Source organism: Lithobates pipiens, unplaced genomic scaffold, assembly GCF_037356315.1.
Source record: "Lithobates pipiens isolate NorthernLeopardFrog02 unplaced genomic scaffold, aLitPip1_a1.2 Scaffold_1, whole genome shotgun sequence".
In the NCBI taxonomy this organism is placed as follows: Eukaryota; Metazoa; Chordata; class Amphibia; order Anura; family Ranidae; genus Lithobates; species Lithobates pipiens.
In genome coordinates, this window is record NW_027507685.1 from 26494276 (window position 1) to 26520244 (window position 25969).

A 25969-nucleotide genomic window follows, 5' to 3' on the forward strand; every position below is an offset into this window, starting at 1 on the left:
TTTGGGGGTTATAAGGAGGGTTTGTGTGAGGCTTGGTGTTACAAGAACAATTAGTGTAAATGTTAGGGGTTACAGTGAGGGTTAGAATGTGGTTTTAGGATACAGGTAGGTGTGATATGGGGTACGATTACAGGTAGGGTTAGTTTAAGGGTTGTAGTTACAGTAAAGACTAATGTAAGGGATGAGGTTACAAGAAGGGTTAGTGTGAGGATTGGGGCTATGGGATGGGTTAATGTGGGGGCTGAGGATACGGGAAGAGTTAGCATGGGAGGGGGTAGGGTTACAAGAAGGGTTAGTGTGAGCGTTAGGGCTGCAGGAAGGGTTAGTGTGAAGATTACAATCAGGGTTGGGGTTTAAGAAAGGGTTGGTGTAAAGGCTGGGGTGACGAGAAAAGTTAGCGTATGGGTTGAGATTACAGGTAGGGTATTTGAGGGCTGGGGTTAGAGGAAGGCTTAGGGCCTGTAATCAATGTCAGTGTTAACATCTGTGCTGAGCAGTATAAAGCACTCTAGAAATACATAGTATTATATATTATAGTATTGGATATGCAGTAGCTTTAATTTTTCAAACCAAATCAAGCTCACATTATGTCATTCAATTCAGGAGCCAGGGAGACATCATATTAAATTGTTAGACTTAAATGACATAAGACATCCTGAGAATATCCAGACAAAGCAGAAACACAAAACCTCCAACAGATACTGCTAGCTACAGTCTAACTTGCAGGCCAGGCTGCCTCGAGCAGTTACATACTGTGTGTCTTTTACACACCATATAGGTTTTTACACTGTATGATAGAATGACATGACAGCAAGCTTTCTAAAAGGAACATAAGGTTATGTTATTCTGCCGTTTTAGATTCAAATAGCGATATAAAGTTTGCTTAGCGGATTTCGCTCCTAACAGTATTCTGTTATAAATTCCATGACTGTATGTCATACTATCCACTGGAGGGGCAACATAACATGCAATGACATCCATGATCATTATACATAACTAACAGAGTTCCATCTGTAACTTCAGTTATTCAAGGAAAATCCAATACAAGTGTGGCCAAAGTATATAAATCTTGTAGAAGTTACCACTTTGTAACATGCAATATATCTAGAGCTAAATCTCAGGTACAAAAGGCCCTTTTATGCCCAGGTTTCAAAATCTTTAAGTGTATTTGAGTACTGCCAGTATAGTGATCTGAGATCTACCATTATGTTAGGTCCCTAAAGTCCCCATGCAGAAATCAGGCCAAGAGTGAAGTGCCAGCACTGTGACCCAACCAAGCTTTTTGACATTGTTTTATCTGGCCAGAAAAAATGGAGTACCGTCCGTGATACTTTTTTTATTTGCACTAACATACAATTTTTCAGGACAAGCTTTCGGGGTATGTCCCCTTCTTCAAGGTCCAGAGCAGTACTGACCTTGAAGAAGGGGACATACCCCGAAGGCTTGTCCTGAAAAATTGTATGTTAGTGCAAATAAAAAAAAAGTATCACGGACAGTACTCAATTTTCTCTGTCACAATTGCACTAATACGGCTACAATCACATTACGATGGAAGATTTTTTATTTGGTCACAACACATTGCAGGAACAGTGTGCTGGAGAGGAGGCACTATGGGAAAGCAGGGGACTTCAAAATTAGGTTAATGCTTGTTCATTGACCACTAAACAGGTTTGAGGCGAGGAGGTTACAGGAGCTCTAAACAGTGTTTTCTCCCCCCTTCAACAGCACTATATAAGTATAGTATATTTGTATGTAAAAATCACAAATGGTTGAACTGTGTATTTTCCTGAAGCCCAACCTGCTGCAAATGGTCCTTAAGTACTTACTGTGCAACCCTCTGGCCCCAGCTGACAATAGCACCCATTTACTTTGCTTAGATGCTCACTCAGGGATAGTGAATGAAAGTATTTATTATACGTGTATCTACTAGAAAAATGTCTTCATTTATTTATTTTACACTTTTTTTTACTGTCCATTCTTTTTTTCCCCCTGACCTTATATAGTGTATCCTGCTAAGACGAATATCAAATGCAGGGTCAATAACCTTTAAGGGGGCTGGAGTGTGCACTGATTTGTAAAGGGATTGTAATGGCAGTGGTCTTTACCAATCCCTGGTAATATATCTCCAGTCTCTGACAAACCAACGAAAACAAAACAAAAATCTGCAGTCTTTTTCCACCTCTTGTATCATACCTGCAGTCACCACGTTACGGTTTAGTGATGTCACAGGCAACACTTGAGGCCTCCTATATCAAGTTAAGCCCCATACACACTATCAGATTGTCTGCTGAGTTTTTCCTTCAGATTTACCAAAACCATGTAGTAGAAGGGCCTGCCTGATTGCATACACATTGAAACTCCTAAGGTTTGACCTCATATTATATGGTTTTGGTAAATCTGAAGGTAAAACTCAGCAGACAATCTGATAGTGTGTACGGGGCTTTAGCTGACCACTAATGCTATTTTTTGTTGCTGGATAAAAGTTTTGCTACAAAGTATATAAAAAGCCAAAACCTTTTTTAATTTAGAACAGTGGTGGAGGAAGGATATCCCTGGCACTTTTTGTTTGCCGTGTTTGTCCACTGGGGAGATTTCTCTTCATTTCATTTATCAGAGACACAGCAGAAATTGAAAGTGAAGGAAATCCCCTATAAAGCCCCATACACACTATCAGTTTTACTGCTGAGTTTTTCCATCAGATTTACCAAAACCATATAATATGAGGTCAAACCTTAGGAGTTTCAATGTATATGCAATCAGGCAGGCCCTTGTACTACATGGTTTTGGTAAATCTGAAGGAAAAACTCAGCAGAAAAACTGATAGAGTGTATGGGGCTTTAGTTGATGCTGGAACAAGTGTCACCATTGATAGATTTCCCCTCACTTGCTGTTCCAGTGAAAACTACAAAATTTGGGATTGGCCGTCACCTTCTGCCCTAAAGACAGTGGTTACTGGGACAAAAAGAGACAAACATTTTGCCATTATGGACACAGGTAGCAATAAAAACCTTATGGAAGTTCTATCCTCCAAATATTCCCTACAAAACTAAAGTAAAATGTTTGACTCTTCATAAAATTTAAGCTTACTTTAACATATTTGAATCCCAAAAAAAAAAAAAAAATCAGTACTCGGTTGTGGTAAAAACTTCTAATGTACTAGAACGTAGTCAGCCAGGCTGCAATAGTGACTCCCCCTGTTCTCATTACAAGTCTTATGTAACGGATATGGAGATTTGCCATGAAAAGGACACACAAAGGCAGCATGATCACAGCAACAGGAAACTTGTAGGGAAATAAGCCTATTTATGGCAAGAGCCTATCCTATGCGGTTGTCCATGTGTCATCAGCTCAGAGCTTAACCCCTGATCATCTGGAGTATTTTAACAAGCCCACTTCATTTATACTGAAGTGCCTAATGCCTCTTCTGATTACTCAACACATTTATTCACTGCTAATTCCAATGCTTGGTGTATGACCTCCTTTAAAGCTACATCTGTTGGTTATATAATAAAAGAACTAGACATTCTAGTTCTGTATTCTATACTAGTATGGTAGAGAATGCAGCCTAGTCATAAGGATATTAATGAGGTATGTACCCCCAAAAAAAAAAAAAAATCAAAAAAATAAATCATACTTTCTTCAACAAAACACAACTGACCTCTAGTGCATGGCAGGTAAACTTTTCATCTTAGTTGACAGTTTTCACTGCAAAATATTTTCTACCTTCCATGCACAATATGTCCCATCTTCTGAGCTTATACAGGATTTTTATCTTTGCTCTACTGTGTTGCAGTCATAAAGTGGGATTAAACATTATCATGGTTATCATTATTTACACATTATCATGGTTCAGTCACAGGATATCTTTGCTTATGTTCACCTCAAAAGGAGCATGTTCCTAAAATGTGGACAACTGGTCCTTTTCGGGGTCAATAGGGTCATCCAGGGCATCACTAGAAAAGTCTGAAAGCACCACAACAATCAGGCTCATTTATTTAAAGAAACAAAAATGATCTTGCTGCCTGATCCTGTGGCTGCCTCACCTGGCTGGAGGGGGGGGTCCCTTTGATCAGAGGGGGGTCCTTGCCAATTCACCCCCTCCCGGGCTGGGGGACTGTTGTGGGCCTGCCGAACCAGGGGGGCAAACCAGGAGAGGAAGACGGAGGCAGTTTGGCCCCCCTCTCCTGGGGTTGCCACCAGGGGGACTGCCCTCTGCTTCCCCGATCTTACGCATACCCTAGAGGGGGCGAGATTGGTATTGACCTGTTCCCCCCCCCACCCCCACGGAGCTAGGGGACTTTATGGTAGGGCCACTGTTCAAGAAAAACAGCACTGATATGGATATGAAGGGGAAACTACAGGTACTAGCCTAAAGGAAGGCATTAGGTCTACATGTTTTACTATGGTCATCTTCTCCATTTTGTCTGAATTGAATATGGTCCTGGCGTATCCGTTTTGTGTGCACTCATGTGTATTCCTTTGTTAAAATGTTTCTAAATAAAGATTTTACAAAAAAAAAAAGACGATGTTGCTGCAACTCAGAGCAGTAATCGTTGCCCATTGTCCTGATTATTTTTATGTTATATGCTGGGCAGAGAAAAATAAGAAGACTGGGGTGTGTTCTGGACCAGGTTGTATTGGATAATTGTAATGAAATTTCCAGAAAGGTCCAGGGCCTGGCTATGCTCTCTGGTATGAATGCTTGGTTTGCAAGATTGTCTAAACCCATTACAAATTCTATATTATAAAATAGTGAAATGTAACTATTTGTTTTCAGTTACTTTTTACATCACTATTGCACCCTTTTTAATTAAGCCTTAGGCTGATACATGGGCGACTTTGTTGCTAGTGATTCTGCCACTCATGATTTGTCAAAATCAATAGCAGCATGATTGATAAGAGACTCCCTGTTCTGTCCCTATGGAATCACAATCTCTTAATGGAAGTAGCAAAATGTTGCCCACATGGCCAGCAATGGAGATTCACAACATAGCAACATCTCACTTTGTGTGGCTACAGAGCAAGTAATTCCATTGGGAAACACAGGCATCCTATTTAGCCATTCTGGAACTGACATTTGTCGCTAGCAGCAGAATTACCTGCGTGTCATCAGCCTTAATAAGCAGGGTGAACATTTTGCTTTCAATGATGAGGAGGGGGTGGAGTATGACACAGCATAGGCCTGGTGTGCCTTTTGCCGCGTACACACGATCAGATTGTCCGGCGTACTTAGTCCGGCCGCTCGATTCCAATGGGACTCATAGCCAAACTCATAAATAATCTGAAAAACTACCTAATGCGTTTTAAAAGCTACACAACCCAGTGCGTTAGTTATTAAATTGCATTACTTATACTTCCGGTTAGACTTTTGTTTAATAAAGCATGAAGTACAAATGAAATGTACCAACCGTTATATACCAATAGCAACCAATCTTTTAAAAAGAAGTGCCAGTCTGAGTAAATACATTTCCAGGCCTACAGTACCTAATAGTAAATCCAGCCTTGGCTTCAGGACAGACAGATCTCCGAATCTCTCAGGAAAAGCAGCACACAAAACACCAACATGGCACATTGCTGATGTGGCCAAACTGTGGTATAACGGTTTAGCACAGCCTGTAATATTATATAATTCATACCGTACATCTCCCAGAAGGACTTTAAAAAAACCCAAGCCGTACTTCAAACTTCCCACTAAAGCAGGACTTCACCTCCTCCTTCACCCTCAGCTGGACTTCACACCCCAACCAGCGCTAAGAACACTGATCTTAGGCCACAGTTGATGTTAGTCCTGATTTATACTCTTTAAAACGGTTGGTGGAGCCCATACCTGCTGACATTTTCCTGAATGTGTGACAGCTCCTAAACCAAGCTGGCGAGACCTCCGTGGCCAGGCTCCAAAGGGCCAGTGGTGTTCCCTCAGAGGCCCATGCTGTCCCCCAAAAGTTAGTTTACATAAACAGTACTTGCACCTTGTATTCCTTTATTAAAATGTATGTAAACGCAAACAATATATTCCTCCCTTAGGCTCCATTCACACGGCCGCTACCTTAAAGTTGCACGACTTACAGTGCTACTTTCCTAGAGGACTTCAGCCCAACTTCAGCGCGGCTTTGAAGCAACTTCAGGGAATGCCTGTGTAATCTTCCTGTAATGTCGGATACAAATCACATAAATTAAGATGAGGATCCGACTTGAAGTCAACTTCCATTAAAGTCTATGGGCACAAGTCAGATAGCGTCGCCTTAAAGTAGTACAGGAACCTTTTTTTAAAGTTGGAGCAACTTCAGTAGTGCTAATAAAGACAGCTCTAATTGACTACAATGGGATTTCACATGTCACGTGACTTGGGGTCTCACAAGTCGGATCCCAAGTAGTGGCAGTGTGAACCGAGCCTAAAGCTATGTTAAATATACTATTGAAAGCATTCTGTTATATCTGTTCAACAAGTGCAAAAAAAAAAAAAAAAGTTCATCCAGGCAGAAATCTACTGAGCTGATGACTTCTTGTTCTTTCTTCCTCTGTGCAGTTAGCATTAGTCCCAGCTGTCTGTTGACTACATAACACCTCCCCCATATGTGACAGTGAGGGGAGTGTTGTATAGTCCTCCTGACAAACTCCCATCCTAGGGGGACAACACCATTCTGTCTAAATACAGTTCAGTGGTCACCCTAGGACAGGAAGTGTGTTCCTGGAAGGATCACCAGGTGAAAATAAAAAGAAAGTGTGCAAAAAGAAAAAACGAATTCAGCCACCATATCTAAGGAAAGGTAAGCTGCAATAAATTACATTTTAGTTCTTGGCTTTAGATACGCTATAAAATGTGAACGAAATATGCCAACGCCGACATTCAGAGTCTGAAACCTCTTTTAACAATGGCTTAAAGGACAATATTTGGTGTTAAACGTTTAATGAGAAAAGCTACTGCTGATCTGGTGCTCTTGTAAAGTGCTACGTTTCCGCACTGTGCTTTCTAACGTCTCCGAATGAACCATCAGCCACACTTTGCTTTCTGTGAAAACCGCTATTCTCCTGTACTTTGTTCCACTTATTATTGCATTAGAAAAGAACAAGAGGGAGGGCAGGGAATAACTCACACACTCACATACACACTCTTGGGATGTCATTCCCTAAACTTGCCCCCCCCCCCCCCCCCCCTTCTTCCTCGCCTGCACAATTTCTCATGCAAATCCAGATTCTTAGCTGGTGTCTTGACTGATGCAGACACAGGGAGGAGGGCAGAATTACGGGAAGGAATCTCAAAAGACTTCTCTAGTGTCATGGAAACAAAGACATTGCAGCTTACATTTAAACCAGAATATACACAAACATTAGAGACATCATCCAAGAGGAGGGGGAAATTTAACTTGACTTTCTTTTAGTTATCACCTCGGAGTAAAAGCTGCAACCTCCTCTGAAGAGGGTTTAATGGCTGAATATCTCCTAACCGCTCAGCAAAACAGTCCCTAACCTAACTCAGGAACTTCACACTAAAGGGACATCATCTTGTCTTGTTTAAAGGGGTTGAGATCTTGACGAACAGGAATGAGGTCTATTATAATCCTTGTAATACCCCAGAATTTAGTAAACAGGAGTATCACTTGACATTTGTTTTATACAGCTCCTCCCTTGTGTGTAGTAAGACTACTTGGAGAGTTTCCAACGTTTTTTTATTTTTTTATTCAGTAACAGAGCATGTTATTTAATAAAAGGAGCCCATACATGTTTCTAAAGTAGAAAGTGGGGCATTTTTATTAAACCATCATTTGCAGCAATTATTTGAGTTGTATCGACCAAGATACACATAAACAGATGTCCCAACATCTTGCAAATCCTCTCTTTTCCATGTAGTAAAAGGAATACAGATTTCACTTTATACACTCTGCTTCCAGAGTCGGGGAGTAGACTGAAGTAAGTCCCAAAGCTAACTTTTTTTTTTTTTTTATCCTCAATGAGTGAAACCTAAAAAAATATATCTATCTTTCTCTGACCTGATAAAAAAATCCCACTGGTTGCTAAGGATTGACACACTTTTCTAGTCCTCATTGTCTCTTTCATAGACTTCTAGAAGTAACCCTGTTTCCTAAACATGCAAAACTGGCTACATGAGTAAAATCTGGGTACCAAGGATTACCTATGCACAGGGCTGGACTTACCATTGGGCTTGACTGGGCTCAAGCCCATGGGCCCCCGCCCAATAGAGGGCCCCCGCAAAGATACATAGACGATTGTACTCGGCTACGCTATGCTTATAGTCACACCCAGTCCCGCCCTATGATGGACATAACAGATCTGGGCGTGACTGTGAGCCGAGTACTCTTGGCTTTGCTCGGGACTGCGAGAGGACCCTTAGCCGCCGAGAGGACCCAAGAGGACCCGAGAGCCGCTGAGATACACAGGACTCTGTATCTCGGCGGCACCATTTTTAAACTTCAAGACTGCAATAACAAGGCTGCAAATGACACTGGGACAAGGCATCAAATGACAAGGCTACACTGACAAGGCTGCAAATGACACTGACAAGGCTGCATTGATGGGCATTTAAAGGTACGTTTTTTTCCTTAAAATGTCCTCCTAAACTTGGGGTGCGTGTTATACGCCGATAAATACGGTAATGTATAGAAGGTAGGGCCGAAAGTGACTCAAGCCCAGGGGCCCCCACAACCCTCGAACATCTTTATGAGGTTCCCCAAACAAACACAGGACTTCTGGTGAAATCAAGAGATGGTCTGCTTCCAACATCTTCCTATTGGGCCAAGCAGGCTGGCAGTGATGGGCCATAGGAAAGCACAGGTTTAGCATGTATAACCAGTTTGGTATATTTGGCAAATGACAAAAAGATTTTAAATATGCCTCTTAGCTGATAAACATTATCCTTCACATAGTGCTGTGCTTAGAATTTCTTTAGTGCAGTGCACATATTTTTGCTGCAAGTGCCACGTTGTACCTTCGTATTACATCAAATTAAAAAAAGAAAAGTCTTGTTATATGTTATGATTGTATGTGCATATAGTCCACAGTTGTAGAAATTAGCAAAATGTGGCAATATGCAATTGAATCCATTATACAATAATTTTAATTCAACTTTGCCCACTGGGGCCAAATCAATAGTCTGAGGGATCTGCAATAGGCTCTGTGAGTATGGCCCTCAAGTAACCTGAAAACAATGTAGGTCTTCCTTTTCTCTTAAAGCGGGAGTATACCCAGTTTCAAAAAACATTTACATTCCCGGCATGCCGGAAATGCTAACTTTTACATTGGTTGTGCTCTCAACCAAACTTTCAAACCATCCAATGGCTGATGTCATAACTGATCACATGTGCAGCATTATGGCAGTTGAAGAATTATTAGAGGCCAAGATGGCAGCTTCCTTGACTGAAAATGATGGAGGGTTTACTTCCAATTTAACATCTGCTGCATTATAACTTTGTTACAAGCAGAGGTAGCCAAGTTTACAGCTAGCATTGAAACATTTAACATTATTTTTTAAACACTTTGGGTGATATTATATTATAAATATATAGTATGGCTGACTGCCAACTGTTATACTGTACTACAACTCACAAGAGGACAAAGCTTTATAACATCTGCCCTATACCACACCACTGCTACAAGCCAAAACTACCTTAAATACATATTTGTAAGAAATAAAATGAGGTGGCGGATAAAAAAAAAAAAATTGTCATTAGAACATTTCAAATTCAATAAGGCACAATGGCTCTGGTAATGCCGCTCTAAACAAACACAGGGTGTCGTAAAACAGGGAGGCCAGATTTAGATATCCACTTGCACAAAGTACAATGACTGTCCAAGTAGGTCTGATGCCGCTTACACATGACCAGACTTTCCGGCAGACTAGGTCTGGCGGACTTTCGGCGGAGTTCCAACGGACTTTCTGAACAAACGGACTTGGCCATATACGAACGGACTAAGTCTGTTCGAAAGTCCCTTCCTTTTGAACGTGATGACGTAAGATGGAACCAAGAAAGAAGTTCAATAGCCAGTAGCCAATAGCTTCCCTTGCGTCGTATTTGCCTGTCGGACCAGCACACAGATGAACGGTTTTCCCAATAGGAATTGAGTCCATCAGACAGATTTGAAACACGTTCTATTTCTAGGTCCGTCTGTTTTTTTTAAAACGAAAAACGATCGTATTGTCTGATGGACTGATTCCGTCGGACCTAGTCTGCCGGAAAGTCCGGTCGTGTGTACGTGGCATGAGTCCAAAAGCTCTCTGGTCCATTGATCTTTGTTACATCCGATTCTTTATGCAGGCCTCCAATCCTTCCATCAAACTCAAGCCTTGAAGTAGGGGGAGATCTTTGAGCCCTCAAAATGCATTAACTGTTCTGTGTTTTCTCCTTTTTTGGACATTCTGTTTGATGTTCTCATTGGATATTGTGCATATTAAATACACATTTGACCTAAATGTGTACTGCCCTATTATTGCAATTGTTACTTCTACTTAGTTCCTAATTAGAAGAAACCCTAAATCCCCCCCCCCCTTTTTTTTTAAGATGTGTAATTTAGCTTTAGCAGCACATGGGCTACCAGTGAGCTGTCACTTGTCAACCAGACAACATTAAGAAGAGGCAGAATAGATTGCACCTTAAACTAGCAATGCTCCAGATAGTCCTCAAATCACCTTCCCCCCCCCCCCCCCTTTTGTTTTTACATCCATATGTGTTGCCATATTAGCTATGTTGGGTCAGTCAGAGGCCAGGCATTCAGTTCACCAGAAGTGTGAATATCTCTTTGATGGAACACATTCCTTTGATCCCTAGAACCACTCTTCACCAGGTGCTTCTAGCATTTTCACTACTTACAAGGCAATGGCAGTTGTCATTTCATCATTGATCACAAACATGCAGCAACAGCTTGCATACAGATGTATGTATATTGTATGAATGATAATTAAATCTTTGGATCTCATTAGAATTCTGAAGCTTCTTCATAATTATAGTGTCAATGAATAAAAATATACATATAACCACATGCAGATATATTCAAACCCATATGCAGTAACAGAAACTCTTTAAACAGCCAAACTGTATAGGATAATCACCCCTTAGGTATAAGTGCTCACAAACTATCACCAGAACTGTAATTAAAATAAATAGCTTGATTCGTTTTTGCATGCTTGATTTTTGAAGAAAAACCATTCTAGATGCTGATTATTTCCTACTCACAGTGTACCAATATAATATAAAAAAAAAAAAATTATATATATATGAAGACGTTAACAATGAAACATACGTCGGAGCGGTGCCTGGTCACACTTTGACGCCACTTCCGGCCCTCTGGTTTGACGGTCTGAAGGCCTGGAACGCACGCCAATAGCGAATGCAGAAGGACTTTTTCGTTTGGTCAGAGAGTGAGTTTTTCGGTCAAAGCGAGCAGCCCTAGTGCCAGGTCAGGCACACAACCACGTAAGGAGCCATTTGGCTGTCTGTTTTTACATTTATTTTTTATTAAAGTCAGTATTACACTATGGATCCTTTTGTATTATTTTTTCATATCTGCCGCCTGAGTCTGTGAAGGGGGACATATCATCTACTATCATTTCCATCAGTGTCCATATGAGCAGGCATTATCCTGTACAGGCGCTGTTTGACTTACTTTTTAATTAAAGTGGTCAAACGAATCTGGTAAGCAGTTTGGACTTACATCTTCACAACTGGTGTATTGCTGCGTGTTTGGTGGAGGGAGTCGCAAGCCTTTCCGATTTGCTGCTATATCATGATTAACATTTATTTCTGAATTTGGATCTGCAGAATTTATCTATGTAGAGACACGTTATTGGGACTCTATTTTTTGATTGGTGTTCACCAATGTTCAGCATATTTTATTAATTGATATTTTTATTTATTGATATTATATTTGTTTTTTTGGAGATGGCGATTAGATTATTGTTTTAAGCATTTTCTACCAATGCCACTTTTATTGATAATGGTGGATTAATCTTTCACATTTAGATTATTTTAGAGCGCCCCTTAATTACTGCTATTATCCATTAGGGTGTTTTTTTCACTTTCCCAGGGAGCAGCTTTTTATGTATTTTGTTTTTTACATTGCGCGGAATTTGCACAGTTGAGGTTCAACAGTTTTTTCACATATACATATGCATACATACATATATGCATACATACACATTATATATATATATATATATATATATATATATATATATATATATATATATTTATTAAAAAAAAAAAAAATCTATCTGCTGTATCTATCTTTTTCTTCTAGAGAAAATCTAACAGATCTTAAAATATAACATTGTATCAGCTACAAACAAGAGAAATTCAAATCTGAAGTTGTGTTATCCACTGATGCTTTCTCTGTGCTACTTCGTTTTATTAGCACATGACTGTTAACCTGATCTGAAAAGGGATCTAGTGTGCAGGGAATGAAGGAAACACTACAAAGGACAACATCTTGACAAAGTTTAATCTCCTGAGTCCTCCGAAAAAGTGGCCACCGGACATATGTTAGCATGGATAAAGAGGTTCTTCTATAAAGGTGTTTTCCACAAAAAAAATGGAAAAATTACCGTCATCCCAAGCCTTAAAAATATAAAACTGTCAAAATCTTCATACTTTCTGCAGGAATTTACTCTAAAGCCCCATACACACTATCAGATTATCTGCTGAGTTTTTCCTTCAGATTTACCAAAACCATATAATATGAGGACAAACCTTAGGAGTTTCAATGTGTATGCAATCAGGCAGGCCCTTCTACTACATGGTTTTGGTAAATCTGAAGGAAAAACTCAGCAGATAATCTGATAGTGTGTATGGGGCTTTATAGACGCTTCATCAGCAACAGCTGCATGGATGTACTTGTCACTACATCTCAGGGGCAATATAAATGGTGACCATGTTTTCCCAGCATAGAGGGTGCATCTCTAATAGGCAAATATTTTTATTTGCGAAAAAGCCCCTTTTTATATTTCCATGCTGGTGCCTCGCAGACGGCAGGCAGTCTTTGGACTACAGCCTATTTACTAGAAACCAGAAGCAACACCTTACCGAAGCATGATGTACAGAAATGAGCATTCCATCTTTCCACTAAAGTTACATTACTGGTCATTAGAAGCTAGTGGGACTGCAGCCCAGACCATAATAACAATGAAAATGGTCACAGATAAAATTGGCTAACCCGTATTAACTTCCTTTACTGTGTGCTTTTCAATAATAGCTTATTAAAACAAGAAATGGCTGTGTGATACAGTGTCAGGAGGTTATCTGCAATAAAGGGAGGAAAAAACAATCTATTTTATTTCCATGACGGCCGGCCTATTTTCCATGGGAGTGTAAATAAGAATTGGCCGCGCTTCCCATTTACAGACAAGAGGGATTAGCTGCAGGATGCCACCCTAACAAAAGCAGAGCAGGTGATCCAAGGACCTGGCACCACTGCACATGGAGTGGGAGGGGGAAAGCGGGTACGCGGCTACACATAGAAAACTCATTTGACCCTTCTCAACAGGACTCTGGAGGTCATTGAACAAGCACGTTGGCAAATGACACATTAAAACTATATTATCAGTTCTCTAATCACTAATCTAATATATTTCTTTCCCTTGATATGTCATAATGACTTTGGAAATTTTATTTAAGATAATACTCTTGGCCTGGTCTTGGCAGACTGCAGCACCCACACTGTCCTCCAAGTAACACCAACATTCGAATGCCACTTGAACACCCCAGTATCCAATGATATGCCGGGTAGCACAGTTCGAGAACAGATGGAAATTTTTTAGTACAGCTGTCTGGCAGTGTAGAATTTATTTCACTCTCCTGTCTTTCTGGCTATGGAGCTACATTCAACAAATGTGATGTCATTTAAAAGGAATCTGTGGCCAACAAAATAGTCCCTGGACAAGCTGAAGTTCACAGATTAGATAATGTTGACATGTTCCTGCTGAGTCTATCAATCTCTGGGTTCATTTTAATGCAATGCTAAAAATCAACAGTGGGCGCAGCCATGATGAATTATCTGCAATGTCCAGGCACACAGCAGTGATCACTGTTAGCCCTTGTACACACGGTCGGACATTCCGACGGAAAATGTCCGTTCGGACCGTGTTGTCGGATAATCCGACTGTGTGTGGGCTCCATCGGACTGTTTCCGTCGGAATATCCAACGGACAAAGTTTTAGAGCTGTGCTATAAAACTTTCCGACAACATGATCCGATCGGACTTTGTCCGACTGTGTGTAGAGAATTCCGATTGGACAAAGTGCCACGCATGCTCAGATCAAATTCCTACACCAAAGCTATTGGCTACTAGCCTGAACATAGTATCCTGTCGTAACGAAATAACGTCGTCACGTTACGTACGATCGGATTTTCCGTCAACTTTGTCCAACCGTGTGTATGCAACACAAGTTTCGGACAAAATCCGACTGATTTTGTTGTCGGAATGTCCGACCGTGTGTACAAGGGCTAAGGCTCCATGCACACTGAAGCTCAAAAAAGCTATTTCTGGACGCCAGATTGCTGGCAGAAAACGCTGGTTGAAAAACCTGCTTTTAACAGCGTTTTATACTAGCGTTAATGAGCGTTAATGAGCGTTTTACAGCGTTAGCGTTAATGGGCGTTTTTTATAAAAATACACAGAGGACACTCCAAAAATCCCACAATACATTGAAAAATAGAATACCGAACACTAATGAACGAGCGTTAATGAGCGTTAATGAGCGTTAATGAGCGTTAATGAGCGTTAATGAGCGTTAATGAGCGTTTGTCATTTTTTGCCGCTGAAAAACGGCACTTTGAACGCAAATTTCTGGCGTTCAGAAAAAAGCCCATAAACTCCACTGCTCATTAAAGCTGAAAAACGTCCATGTGTGCATGGACACATAGGCTAACATAGAGTGGAGTTTATGGGCTTTTACAAAAAACACCCAAACGCCAATAAACTGCAGTTTATCAGCTTCAGTGTGCATGGAGCCTTAGGCTCCATGCACACTGAAGCTCAAAAAAGCTATTTCTGGACGCCAGATTGCTGGCAGAAAACGCTGGTTGAAAAACCTGCTTTTAACAGCGTTTTATACTAGCGTTAATGAGCGTTAATGAGCGTTTTACAGCGTTAGCGTTAATGGGCGTTTTTTATAAAAATACACAGAGGACACTCCAAAAATCCCACAATGCATTGAAAAATAGAATGCCGAACACTAATGAACGAGCGTTAATGAGCGTTAATGAGCGTTAATGAGCGTTAATGAGCGTTTGTCGTTTTTTGCCGCTGAAAAACGGCACTTTGAACGCGAATTTCTGGCGTTCAGAAAAAAGCCCATAAACTCCACTGCTCATTAAAGCTGAAAAACGTCCATGTGTGCATGGACACATAGGCTAACATAGAGTGGAGTTTATGGGCTTTTACAAAAAACGCCCAAACTCCAATAAACTGCAGTTTATCAGCTTCAGTGTGCATGGAGCCTTAGACAACATTTAGCTTTCGAAAAGGGTAAGAGCTTAAAACAGAATCAGAAACACACAAGCTAAAGTTACATTTGGCCATAAGGCTCCATGCACACTGAAGCTCAAAAAAGCTATTTCTGGACGCCAGATTGCTGGCAGAAAACGCTGGTTGAAAAACCTGCTTTTAACAGCGTTTTATACTAGCGTTAATGAGCGTTTTACAGCGTTAGCGTTAATGGGCGTTTTTTATAAAAATACACAGAGGACACTCCAAAAATCCCACAATGCATTGAAAAATAGAATGCCGAACACTAATGAACGAGCGTTAATGAGCGTTAATGAGCGTTAATGAGCGTTTGTCGTTTTTTGCCGCTGAAAAACGGCACTTTGAACGCGAATTTCTGGCGTTCAGAAAAAAGCCCATAAACTCCACTGCTCATTAAAGCTGAAAAACGTCCATGTGTGCATGGACACATAGGCTAACATAGAGTGGAGTTTATGGGCTTTTACAAAAAACGCCCAAACGCCAATAAACTGCAGTTTATCAGCTTCAGTGTGCATGGAGCCTTACTGTCATTGTTAACCCTCTCCCGAAAATGCTAGTTGACTGGCTTGTTTTTTTGCCTCCATGGCTTTAACATGTTCCCAGTCACTCCTACCAAAATGCAACTCACAAAAAAAATAATAATAAAAAAAATAGATATCCTTAGGCTCGGTTCACACAGGGGCGACTTGTCCAGGCGACTTCGCCGCCTGACAAGTAGCGCCCCGTTCTGTACTACGGAACCGTTCTAATAGGAGCGACTCGAGTCGCTCCGACTTAGAAAAAAGGTTCCTGTACTACTTTTGCGGCGACTTTGGGCGACTTGCATTGACTTCTATACAGAAGTCGTTTTGCAAGTCGCCGCTGAGGTCGCGGCAGGTCACGGCGCTGCAAGTCGTGCCGCGTACTGTGTGAACCGAGCCTTATTGCATATTTAGTCATGAGACTAAATGTATGCATTACCTAAAGGTATGCATCTGTGGGTCAGCATGGCAGCCAAGCCATTATCTTTGTTCAGCGATGGCAGGCTTACCTTGAAAAGAAGTATTTCTATTTTCTTCCTTTTATTTGGTTTTACTTATTTGGAGTTTGACACTTCCCTTTTGAGATTCCCAGCTTCTGAGTGTACATAACAGTGTCAACAATTTCCTTTATTAAAATTTGCTTTGTGACAGTTTCATGTGGTCATGAGATCAAGAAGCTGATACGTATAAATCTACAACCGAAATCTCACACCACGGTACTCAAGTATATATAAAAAAAAAAAAACAATTGGTTTACTCCATACATAGATTGTGTATAAAATCCGAGTTTTGGTGGTGTCACTAAATCATAACCCTAATTGTGAAAATCCTTTGGAGTACAGAAGCTGCCAACTAAACAACTTTATATTAACATCCTCCACAGTCCCACCACCATCAAACTGGAGGATGATGTAATTTAATCAATCTTCAGGATTCCAACGCCTCAAGCCCAATTTTTCAAGCAGCTGTTATGGCAACAATATCAATGTTTCATCCCTGACTTTCAAACTGAAGAGTCAAACTTAAGCTGGCTGATCATTTAATTGGCTTCTGTCGAAGGGACATGTTGGAAAATTTTCTGATGAAACCTATACCTATTACCCAATAAACCTTTAGACCAGGAATAGGCAATTAGCGGACCTCCAGCTGTTGCAAAACTACAAGTCCCATCATGACCCTGCCTCTGGGTGTCATGCTTGTGGATGTCAGAGTCTTGCTATGCCTCATGGGACTTGTAGTTCTGAAACAGCTGGAGGTCCGCTAATTGCATATCCCTGCTTTAGACCATATATTGTGGTTTATGTTCCAGTTTGGGGGATTCACCCTCTCTATTTCTCTTGGTGACCATTATCACAGACAAAAAAAAAAGTCATGGAATTTCCTACATTTTACAGCTGTCAATGAAACAGGAAAAGAAAGTAAAAGTTCTAGTGCGGAAACTTACTCCTGTGACTCTTCAGTAAGTTGTAATTTCCCCTTCTCCTGCCTTCCTGTTGTGTCTCCAGGGCAGGAAGCAAGCTAAAACATGTTCCCAATGGGACACAAAAGAAATAAAAACAGCCCGGGATTTTAAATCGATCATAACTATTATCAAAATAAAAATTGTCTTGAATATTTTAATAACAGAAGAATAGAATACAGGTACAGATTGTTAGAACCACTTTTGGCGAATTCTCCTTACGTAAAAGTCCCCAGAGTGGAGAGGGATTAGAATGCCTGGCAGTTTTTATTGCTGTTTGTAGACCAGTTAAAGCGGAGGTCCGCCGAAAAAAAAAAAAATAATAATTTTTAAAAGCCAGCAGCTACAAATACTGCAGCTGCTGACTTTTAATACATGGACATTTACCTGTCCAGGGAGCCCGCGATGTCGGCAGACAAAGCCGATCTGTCCATTGGCTCTCGGCAGCTGCCGCCGCCACGTACGGGAATCAGGGAGTGAAGGTTCCCTACTGCGCATGCACTGCGCTTCCTCACTGGTCCCTGCTGTGTTCTGGGACCTGTGTGTCTCCCATACTACAGCGGGGGGAGGACAAGGTAGGTGTCGGTGTCCCATCATATAAGGTCCCCCATCAGATAGTGTCCGCTGTGTACTGTGCATGCGCAGTACACAGCAACACAGATTCCGAAAATAGCCGAGGATGAATGGCGCCTGCGCCGTGAGTCCAGGTTCTAGCCCCACCATCCAAGTGGACACAGAGCAGGAATAAAAAAGAGCCGAGCGCAGCGAGGCTGAGCCCGAAGCGTGGCGAGCGAAGCGTGGCGAGCGAAGCGTGGCGAGCGAAGCGTGGCGAGCGAAGCTCGCCCGCGAGGGGCCATCTAATTTTTACAACCCTATATCCGCTTGGATGGTGGGGCTACCACCTCCACTCTTGGAGCAGCTGTGGAAATTTTCCGAAGCTTCTTCTGCCCCGTACTGCGCATGCGCAGCACGGGGCGGATGCTATATGATGGCAGGACACTATCTGCCAGAACACCGGAAGTGGCATAGGTCACCACGAACGCCGTGGTGATCTATGCCAGGAAGTGGGAGCAAATACCTGTATAATACAGGCATTTGTTCCCTCCTACCCCCTGAAAGGTGCCAAATGTGACACCGATGGGGGGGGGGGGGGGGAATTACACTTTAAGGAGATTCACCCTCACTATTTATCATTGAAAGTAAAATAAAATCCCAAATTTTGGGTTGTCCCCAGAAAAGTAATAGAGGGGAAATCCTACAATAGGGGCACTAGTTCTGGTGACCGGAATTCCCCTCAATTTGCAGGGATTTCCTTTCACTTCCTGTTTGGCTATGGGACAGGAAGTGAAGGGAAATCTTTGCAATGGGACACAGATGATGAAAAAAAAAATCTGGGTAATGGGAGCTGGGGGATTAATAGGTGGTATCCAACCCATTCAAGCTGGGGGAAGTAGAAAATCGATGCAATCACAGGCTCTGAATGACACTCAGGACTCCTCTTCAGCATTATAAACCCTCCTTTGCTCTATCCAAAAATGACATTGGCCTATAGCTCTACTTTAAGTCTGCTCCATAAAATTGTGATATTACCCATGTTACAGATCTACCTAAAAATGAATGCAAAATGTAAAACTACAGCAGAGATACACAATTGATGTAGAAAAAAATAAAATAAAAAAAAAACACTTTTCGGGCGTAATGCCAAGTTTGCTATGTGTAAGCGTTATCTGCGTTGTCATCATCAGCAACAGATTCTAATTTGTAAAGTAACAATTTGGCTTCAATAGATTAATATCCTGCATCGATCGAACAGGTAGGCTTAAAATCATGGACTTGTTTCATGTAAAAACAATAAGCTGAGCTCCCAGGAACGGTGCCTTTCACTCATTACTGTTTGATGTAGCTAGTTGTTACACTTCACTGGAGAAAGACTGCTTGCTGCAGCATTGAATGAAGATGTTTAATCTTAAACAGAACATATTACTCCATCCTTTGTACAGAGAAAGGAAAACGCTTATTAATACTGCATCACAACCTGCTGTCGTGTGAGGGTATAATGTACACAATGGATTGACATGAACTGCCACTGACTTCTAAAGGACAGTCAACAAGGGAATCATGGGTTTTAACGCTTCGTCTGCTGGAGGCTCTGATCAAGCCTCTGAATTTCAAGCACCATTATCCACCCCGAGTATCAGCCAGTGCAGGGGTTAATAAGAGAGTGGGTGGGGGGTGGTAAAAAAATAAATAAACCAGTTTAAAAAACATGAGCCAGCTCCGAGCTCCCACACTGTGTCTGGGAGGCTCACAGGGTGTTTTCCTTGCAATAAAATCCACTTCTGCTGCCCAGTGCCATGTGGTACAGGAGCGAGCGACCTTAACCTCTCCAGTGCCAGGTGCAAGAGTGCCACCAGGGACCAACCTGTGCGCATTGCTCGACCCAAGAGGATATCCCCACATGTAATAATTGTCACCTACAAAACGTCCATAACACAAGTAGGAACTGCCATTTTTCACACACTAGAGTAAACAATACACTATAGCATTTTACTGTGATATGTGCAAAGATCAGATCAGCGCACCATAACTGTAACAACTACGCCGGACATACACCATACAAATTTGATTGCACAATCTCCTCTGGATTTAACAAAACAAATGTCAGATGCGGACAAACCCAAACAAGCCATTCAAATTGTATATAATCAGGCAGGCCCTTTCACGAAATAGTTGATGGCAGAGCTAAAGCGGGATACACACTATACAATTTTCTTTAGATTTTTTACCAAAACCATATAAATATGAGATCAAACACTTTCAATTTGTATGCAGTCAGGCAGGCCCTTGCACTACAGGCATACCCAACTTTTAAAGTGGTTGTATACTCTAATTTTTAACTTTTACCTACAGGAAAGCCTATAATAAGGCTTACCTGTAGGTAAAAAAAATATCTCCTAAACCTGTACGGTTTAGGAGATATTCCCCTCGGTATGCGCCGCTGACTGCAGCGGCGCATGCGCAAAAGGGGATTCTCGGCCTGAAAATCCGGCAGTGGCCGTCCGGCCGGAATGAAATCTCCCGCGCGCATGCACGGGAGTGACGATATCGCGGCTCCGGCCACTCACATCGCCGGAGCCGCGATACCCGGAAGAAACGCTGAGGGAGCATGTCAGCTCCCTCGGCGTGGATCGGGCCAGATGTCAGGGCCTCGTTCTAAGGTAAGTATTTCATAATGAGCTAGTATGCGGTGCATACTAGCTCATTATGCCTTTTGCTTTGCAGGTTTAAAAAAAAAAAAAAAAAAATTGCGGGTTTACTACCGCTTTAAGTACACAATGGAGTTTATTTACTAAAGCTGGAAAGTGCAAAATGAGGCTCATTTCTGCATAGAAACCAATGAGCTTCCAGCTTTTATTACCAAAGCTTAATTGAACAAGCTGAGGTTAGAAGCTCATTGGTTTCTATGCAGATGTGAGGCTGATTTTGCACTTTCCAGCTTTAGTAAATAAACCCCATTGTGTACTTAAAGAGGAAGTAAACCCTGATGGGTTTACTTCCTCTTTTATTCCCTGCAAAGGCAAAGCCTAATGTACTACTACGCATCGCATAGTAGTCCATTATGTGTCACTTACCTGACACAGGAGCCAGCGATGTCACCGCTGTCCCCTGTAGTCCGGCGCATCCATCTTTTCGGTGGGGTCTCGCAGCTCCGCCGCTGTCATTCGGCGGAGCCGCGATGACGTCACTCCCGCGCATGCGCACGGGAGCCGACACGCGCGGCAGCTCCGTTGTTGGAAATGCCGCACTCAGTGCGCCTGCGCGCCGCTGTCTACGGCACATGCGCCGTAGACAGCGGTTCCTGTCTTCGGGCAAATATCTCCTAAACCGTATAGGTTTAGGAGATATTTCTTGGACCTACAGGTAAGCCTTAATCTAGGCTTACCTGTAGGTCAAAGTGGTTTGTAAGGGTTTACAACCACTTTAAAAGTGGGGTATGCCTGTACATAGTTGAAGGTAAATCTAAAGGAAATTGAACAAAAGTTGCATAGTGTTTATCCAGCTTAAAGCCGACCTTCAGTCATTTTTTCATCTTTCCATCTATTAACTCTTCTGCCCTTGTTGTTTTAACTTTTGGATAGTAAAACTTTTTTTTCTTCCAGTAAATACCTTATACCTTCTTGTTTCTTGTCCCATAAAAAGCCTAGGCCTTTGACATCATGCACAGCTCTCTCTCTCTCACTCCCGTGAGAGTTTGCCAGGAAGGGAGGTGGGACGAGTCATAAGAGGGCCAATGAGAGCTGCAGAGCTGGGTGTGCGTCTGTGTGAATCCAGGAAGTGAAAAGGCAGCAGCAGCTTCAGCTACCCACAGTTAAAATGGATGCAGCCAGACTCGGTGGAGGGAGATTTTTGCAGCATATCTGGCAATTACGGAATCCACTATATATAAAATATGCAAAGTGGTTGGAGGGAAGCTTCAGAATGGCAAAGATGTTTTTATTACAAATTATGTGAGCAGACTGCAGTTCCTTTTTAAGGCTGGCCAGACACTATATAATCAGATTATGCAATCTCCTACAATAATACTATGTAATATGAGGGCAAACCTAAACAAGCCATTCACATTGTATCCAATCAGGCGAGCCCCTGTATTAAATAATTGATGGTAGATCTAAAGCAATTTGTACAGTCAGGATATATAATGCATTGATATCTTTAAGAAGATTATACAATTACATTGCATAGTGTATGGTCAACTTTAGATCTACCACCAACTGGAGATGAGCTTGGGCACCCTCCGAACTTATCTCTACCTGAACTCTGAACTCACACTCTTTTTAATACTCCAATGAGCTGCGGGTCAGGTCATTCCCACCCCACAACCCGCCTCTAGGTTTATGCGAGATGCGGGGCAGGAATGACCTGGCCCGGTTCCCCCTGGAGTAAAAAAAAAAGTGTGCAAGTTCGGATAGGTTAGAGATTGGAGTTCAAAGGTCATCTGAGCCCAGCTCTAGTGGATGGCAGATCAAAGGCTGACCATACACTATACAATTATTATTATTATTATACTGGATTTATATGGTGCCAACAGTTTGCACAGCACTTAAGAAAATGAAGGCATTACAGCTACAGTACAATTTGGTACGAGAGGAATCAGAAGGCGCTGCTCATTAGAGCTTACAATCTAAAAATCTGATTGTACGATCTCCGCTAGATATACCATCAACTATGCAGTGCAAAGGCCTAAATAGCTCGAATTTGAATGGATTGTTCACGTTTGTGCTCCTATTACATCGTTTTGGTAAATGTAAAAGGATGTTGTATAATTGATGATGTAATACAAAGATTGATGTAATTTGAGGAGAAACCTAAACAATCCATTCAAATTGTATCCTTGCCCTTGCACTATATAGTTGTGGAGTGATCTAAAGGAAAAAGCGTATAGTGTAGGGCCATCTTTAAGAAGATTGTACAATCAGATTGTATAGTGTGTGGTCAGGCTTAGGAATTGTCATCTGCTAATCGTGCAACTAGGTCAATGTATAGCGACATCTACCAAAGTCAAAGATATTGTGAGGGAGGAAAGAGCAGCAGACGATAAAAAAGAGACAAGTGTCGCTATCCAGTACATGATTACATTATAAAATGAGAGTCATAGCGCTGTCTGATCAGCTCTTAATGACCCCCCCCCCCCCCTCCTCTCTCCTTTTCATGTATGGTTACCTTAATAGCTCAGCACACAAACACACATTCCCCCCCTGCTGGACACAGCTCCTGCCAGCAAGAACCGCTCCAGCTTTGCCACTCACTGACAATACAAGACTGCCAGGCAGGTGTCACTTTACCAAAGATGATGGGGGGAGAAGGGGGGGTGGGGCTCCATTTATCAAGTGTTTAGCTTACAAATGATGACAATAAATTGCTGCGAAAGGGATTATTTGGTAAATCACCAACTACCCCCAATCAATAGAATATATATATATATATATATAAAAGGAATACACACAAGAAGTGCACAGCATATCACACCAAGAATAAAGAAGTCATGTCCATGTCAGGAATAAGAGCAAATAAAGCAGACGTCTCTGCACTGCAGTTAGAAGCGGCTGCTGTATTAATTCCCAGTGACACCCAGGTGACCTCTGACCTGCACAGAACAGCAACAAATGAAGTAATTCTGGTTATTACTGGGTAATGGGAGCTGGGAGATTAATAGGCTGCATGCAACACTCCCAACCCATTCAAGCTGGGCAAGTGGAATCTATATGATCGCAGGCTCTGAATGACACTCAGGACTCCTCTACAGCATTACAACCATTTCCATGCTGGAGGGGGCGAGGAGACTCCTTTCCAGCATTTGAACCATTTCCATGCTGGAGGGGGCGAGGAGACTCCTTTCCAGCATTTGAACCATTTCCATGCTGGAGGGGGGCGAGGAGACCCCTTTCCAGCATTTGAACCATTTCCATGCTGGAGGGGGCGAGGAGACCCCTTTCTAGCATTTTAACCATTTCCATGCTGGAGGGGGCGAGGAGACTCCTTTCCGGCATTTAACCATTTCCATGCTGGAGGGGGCGAAATGACTCCTTTCCAGCATTTTAACCATTTCCATGCTGGAGGGGGCGAAATGACTCCTTTCCAGCATTTTAACCATTTCCATGCTGGAGGGGGCGAAATGACTCCTTTCCAGCATTTTAACCATTTCCACACTGGAGGGGGCAAAGAAACTCCTCTACAGCATTTTAACCATTCACATGCCGGAGGGGGCAAAGGGGGCTCCTTTACTGCATTTTAACCATTTCCACACTGGAGGGGGCAAAAACTCCTCTAGAGCATGTTAACCATTCACATGCCGGAGGGGGCAAAGGGGGCTCCTTTACTGCATTTTAACCATTCCCACGCTGGAGGGGGGGTAAACCAGCCACACATTGCCCATTGCTTAACCTAAGGTGTCACCCACTAATCATTAGGTTAGAAGGCAGCCTGTGTTTACACAGGGATATTTCAGCTTTTCAAGGCAGAGTTTATTGGCAGATATAATCCTATTAGTCCCTGGGCAGTCAGCATTAATCTAGGAGAAATCAGGCAGCCTAGGAAATGAGAAAAGCAGAGGAGAGGAGAGGAGAGGAGAGGAGAGCCAGCCTCTGCCATCAGCTCTGAACTGTCCACACAGCATCTTCTGGCTCCTCATTTTACCATCAGTGATCTTTGTATTTTCACAATGTATCATTACATATTTAGACAAAACAAGAGTCCCTGAGCATGGCAGGCAGGCAGGCAGGAGAGTGTTTACAAGGCATGATGTATGTTTATCAATAAGCAGACTTTGTGGATGAAGACATGCAGGGCTGGGTGGCATTAGAAGTGACACTTCGGGGTCCAGCTGGCACTGGGGATCAATAGACACAAGAAGACTTTAGCGATCCCTATAGGTTACTTACTGGTATATAAGGCTCCATGCGTGGTGCTTCTATGCGCTGGGAAACCAGCAGCATTTTGGACCGGAGATCCACCAGATATTACATCCACTTTGGTGTATTGGTAAAAGCCCCAAGGTAAAAAAAAACCAGAAGAAGAAGGAGAAGGAGAAGACTGTGCAGTCAGGAGGAGGCAGGCAGTGTGCTGTGTCTATCAATGTCTATCAATGTATTTCCTATTAGACTCCAGACAAAAGCATCCCAGTGTAGCAGTTGGCTAATGATTCACCCAGTGCCTGTCTCAGACTGCTCACTACATTTCCATCAGCCCACTGTTCCTCACTTCAGGGCGGAGTCTCCGGGCTTTAAATTACTGATAGGACATTTACAAGTGCTGTGTCACCGAGGGGGGCGGGGCCTGATCACAGTCACTTCAACTTAAAGGGGAAGCGTTCCTTTCTGCCTCCCGACAATTACATGTCAGTGTGGGGAGGACTCGGGGATCGCGGAGTCCTCCGGGAGCTTGTCCTTAGCCGGGTGTCATGTTCTCATCTCCTCCCACACTCCGATCATTGGGGCACACACTGACAACTGACACTGACAACACACACTGACAACTGACACTGACAACACACACTGACAACTGACAACACACACTGACAACTGACACTGACAACACACACTGACAACTGACACTGACAACACACACTGACAACTGACAACACACACTGACAACTGACACTGACAACACACACTGACAACTGACACTGACAACACACACTGACAACTGACAACACACACTGACAACTGACACTGACAACACACACTGACAACTGATAACACACACTGACAACTGATAACACACACTGACAACTGACAACACACACTGACAACTGACACTGACAACACACACTGACAACTGACACTGACAACACACACTGACAACTGATAACACACACTGACAACTGATAACACACACTGACAACTGATAACACACACTGACAACTGACACTGACAACACACACTGACAACTGACACTGACAACACACACTGACAACTGACACTGACAACACACACTGACAACTGACAACACACACTGA

The 25969-nt window shown here is 42.3% G+C and overlaps 1 protein-coding gene across 1 annotated transcript in view; it reads right to left on the reverse strand.

The window, feature by feature from the left end:
• The window catches only part of MAMLD1 (mastermind like domain containing 1), a 341549-nt gene extending 316351 nt beyond the window's left edge, over nt 1–25198 (reverse strand). The window contains exon 1 of the mRNA XM_077486917.1: nt 24894–25198. Within this exon, the coding sequence (XP_077343043.1) occupies nt 24894–24947 (54 nt within the window). The 5' untranslated portion in view covers nt 24948–25198. The remainder of the gene's footprint in view (nt 1–24893) is intronic.
• Nucleotides 25199–25969: the final 771 nt, after the last annotated feature.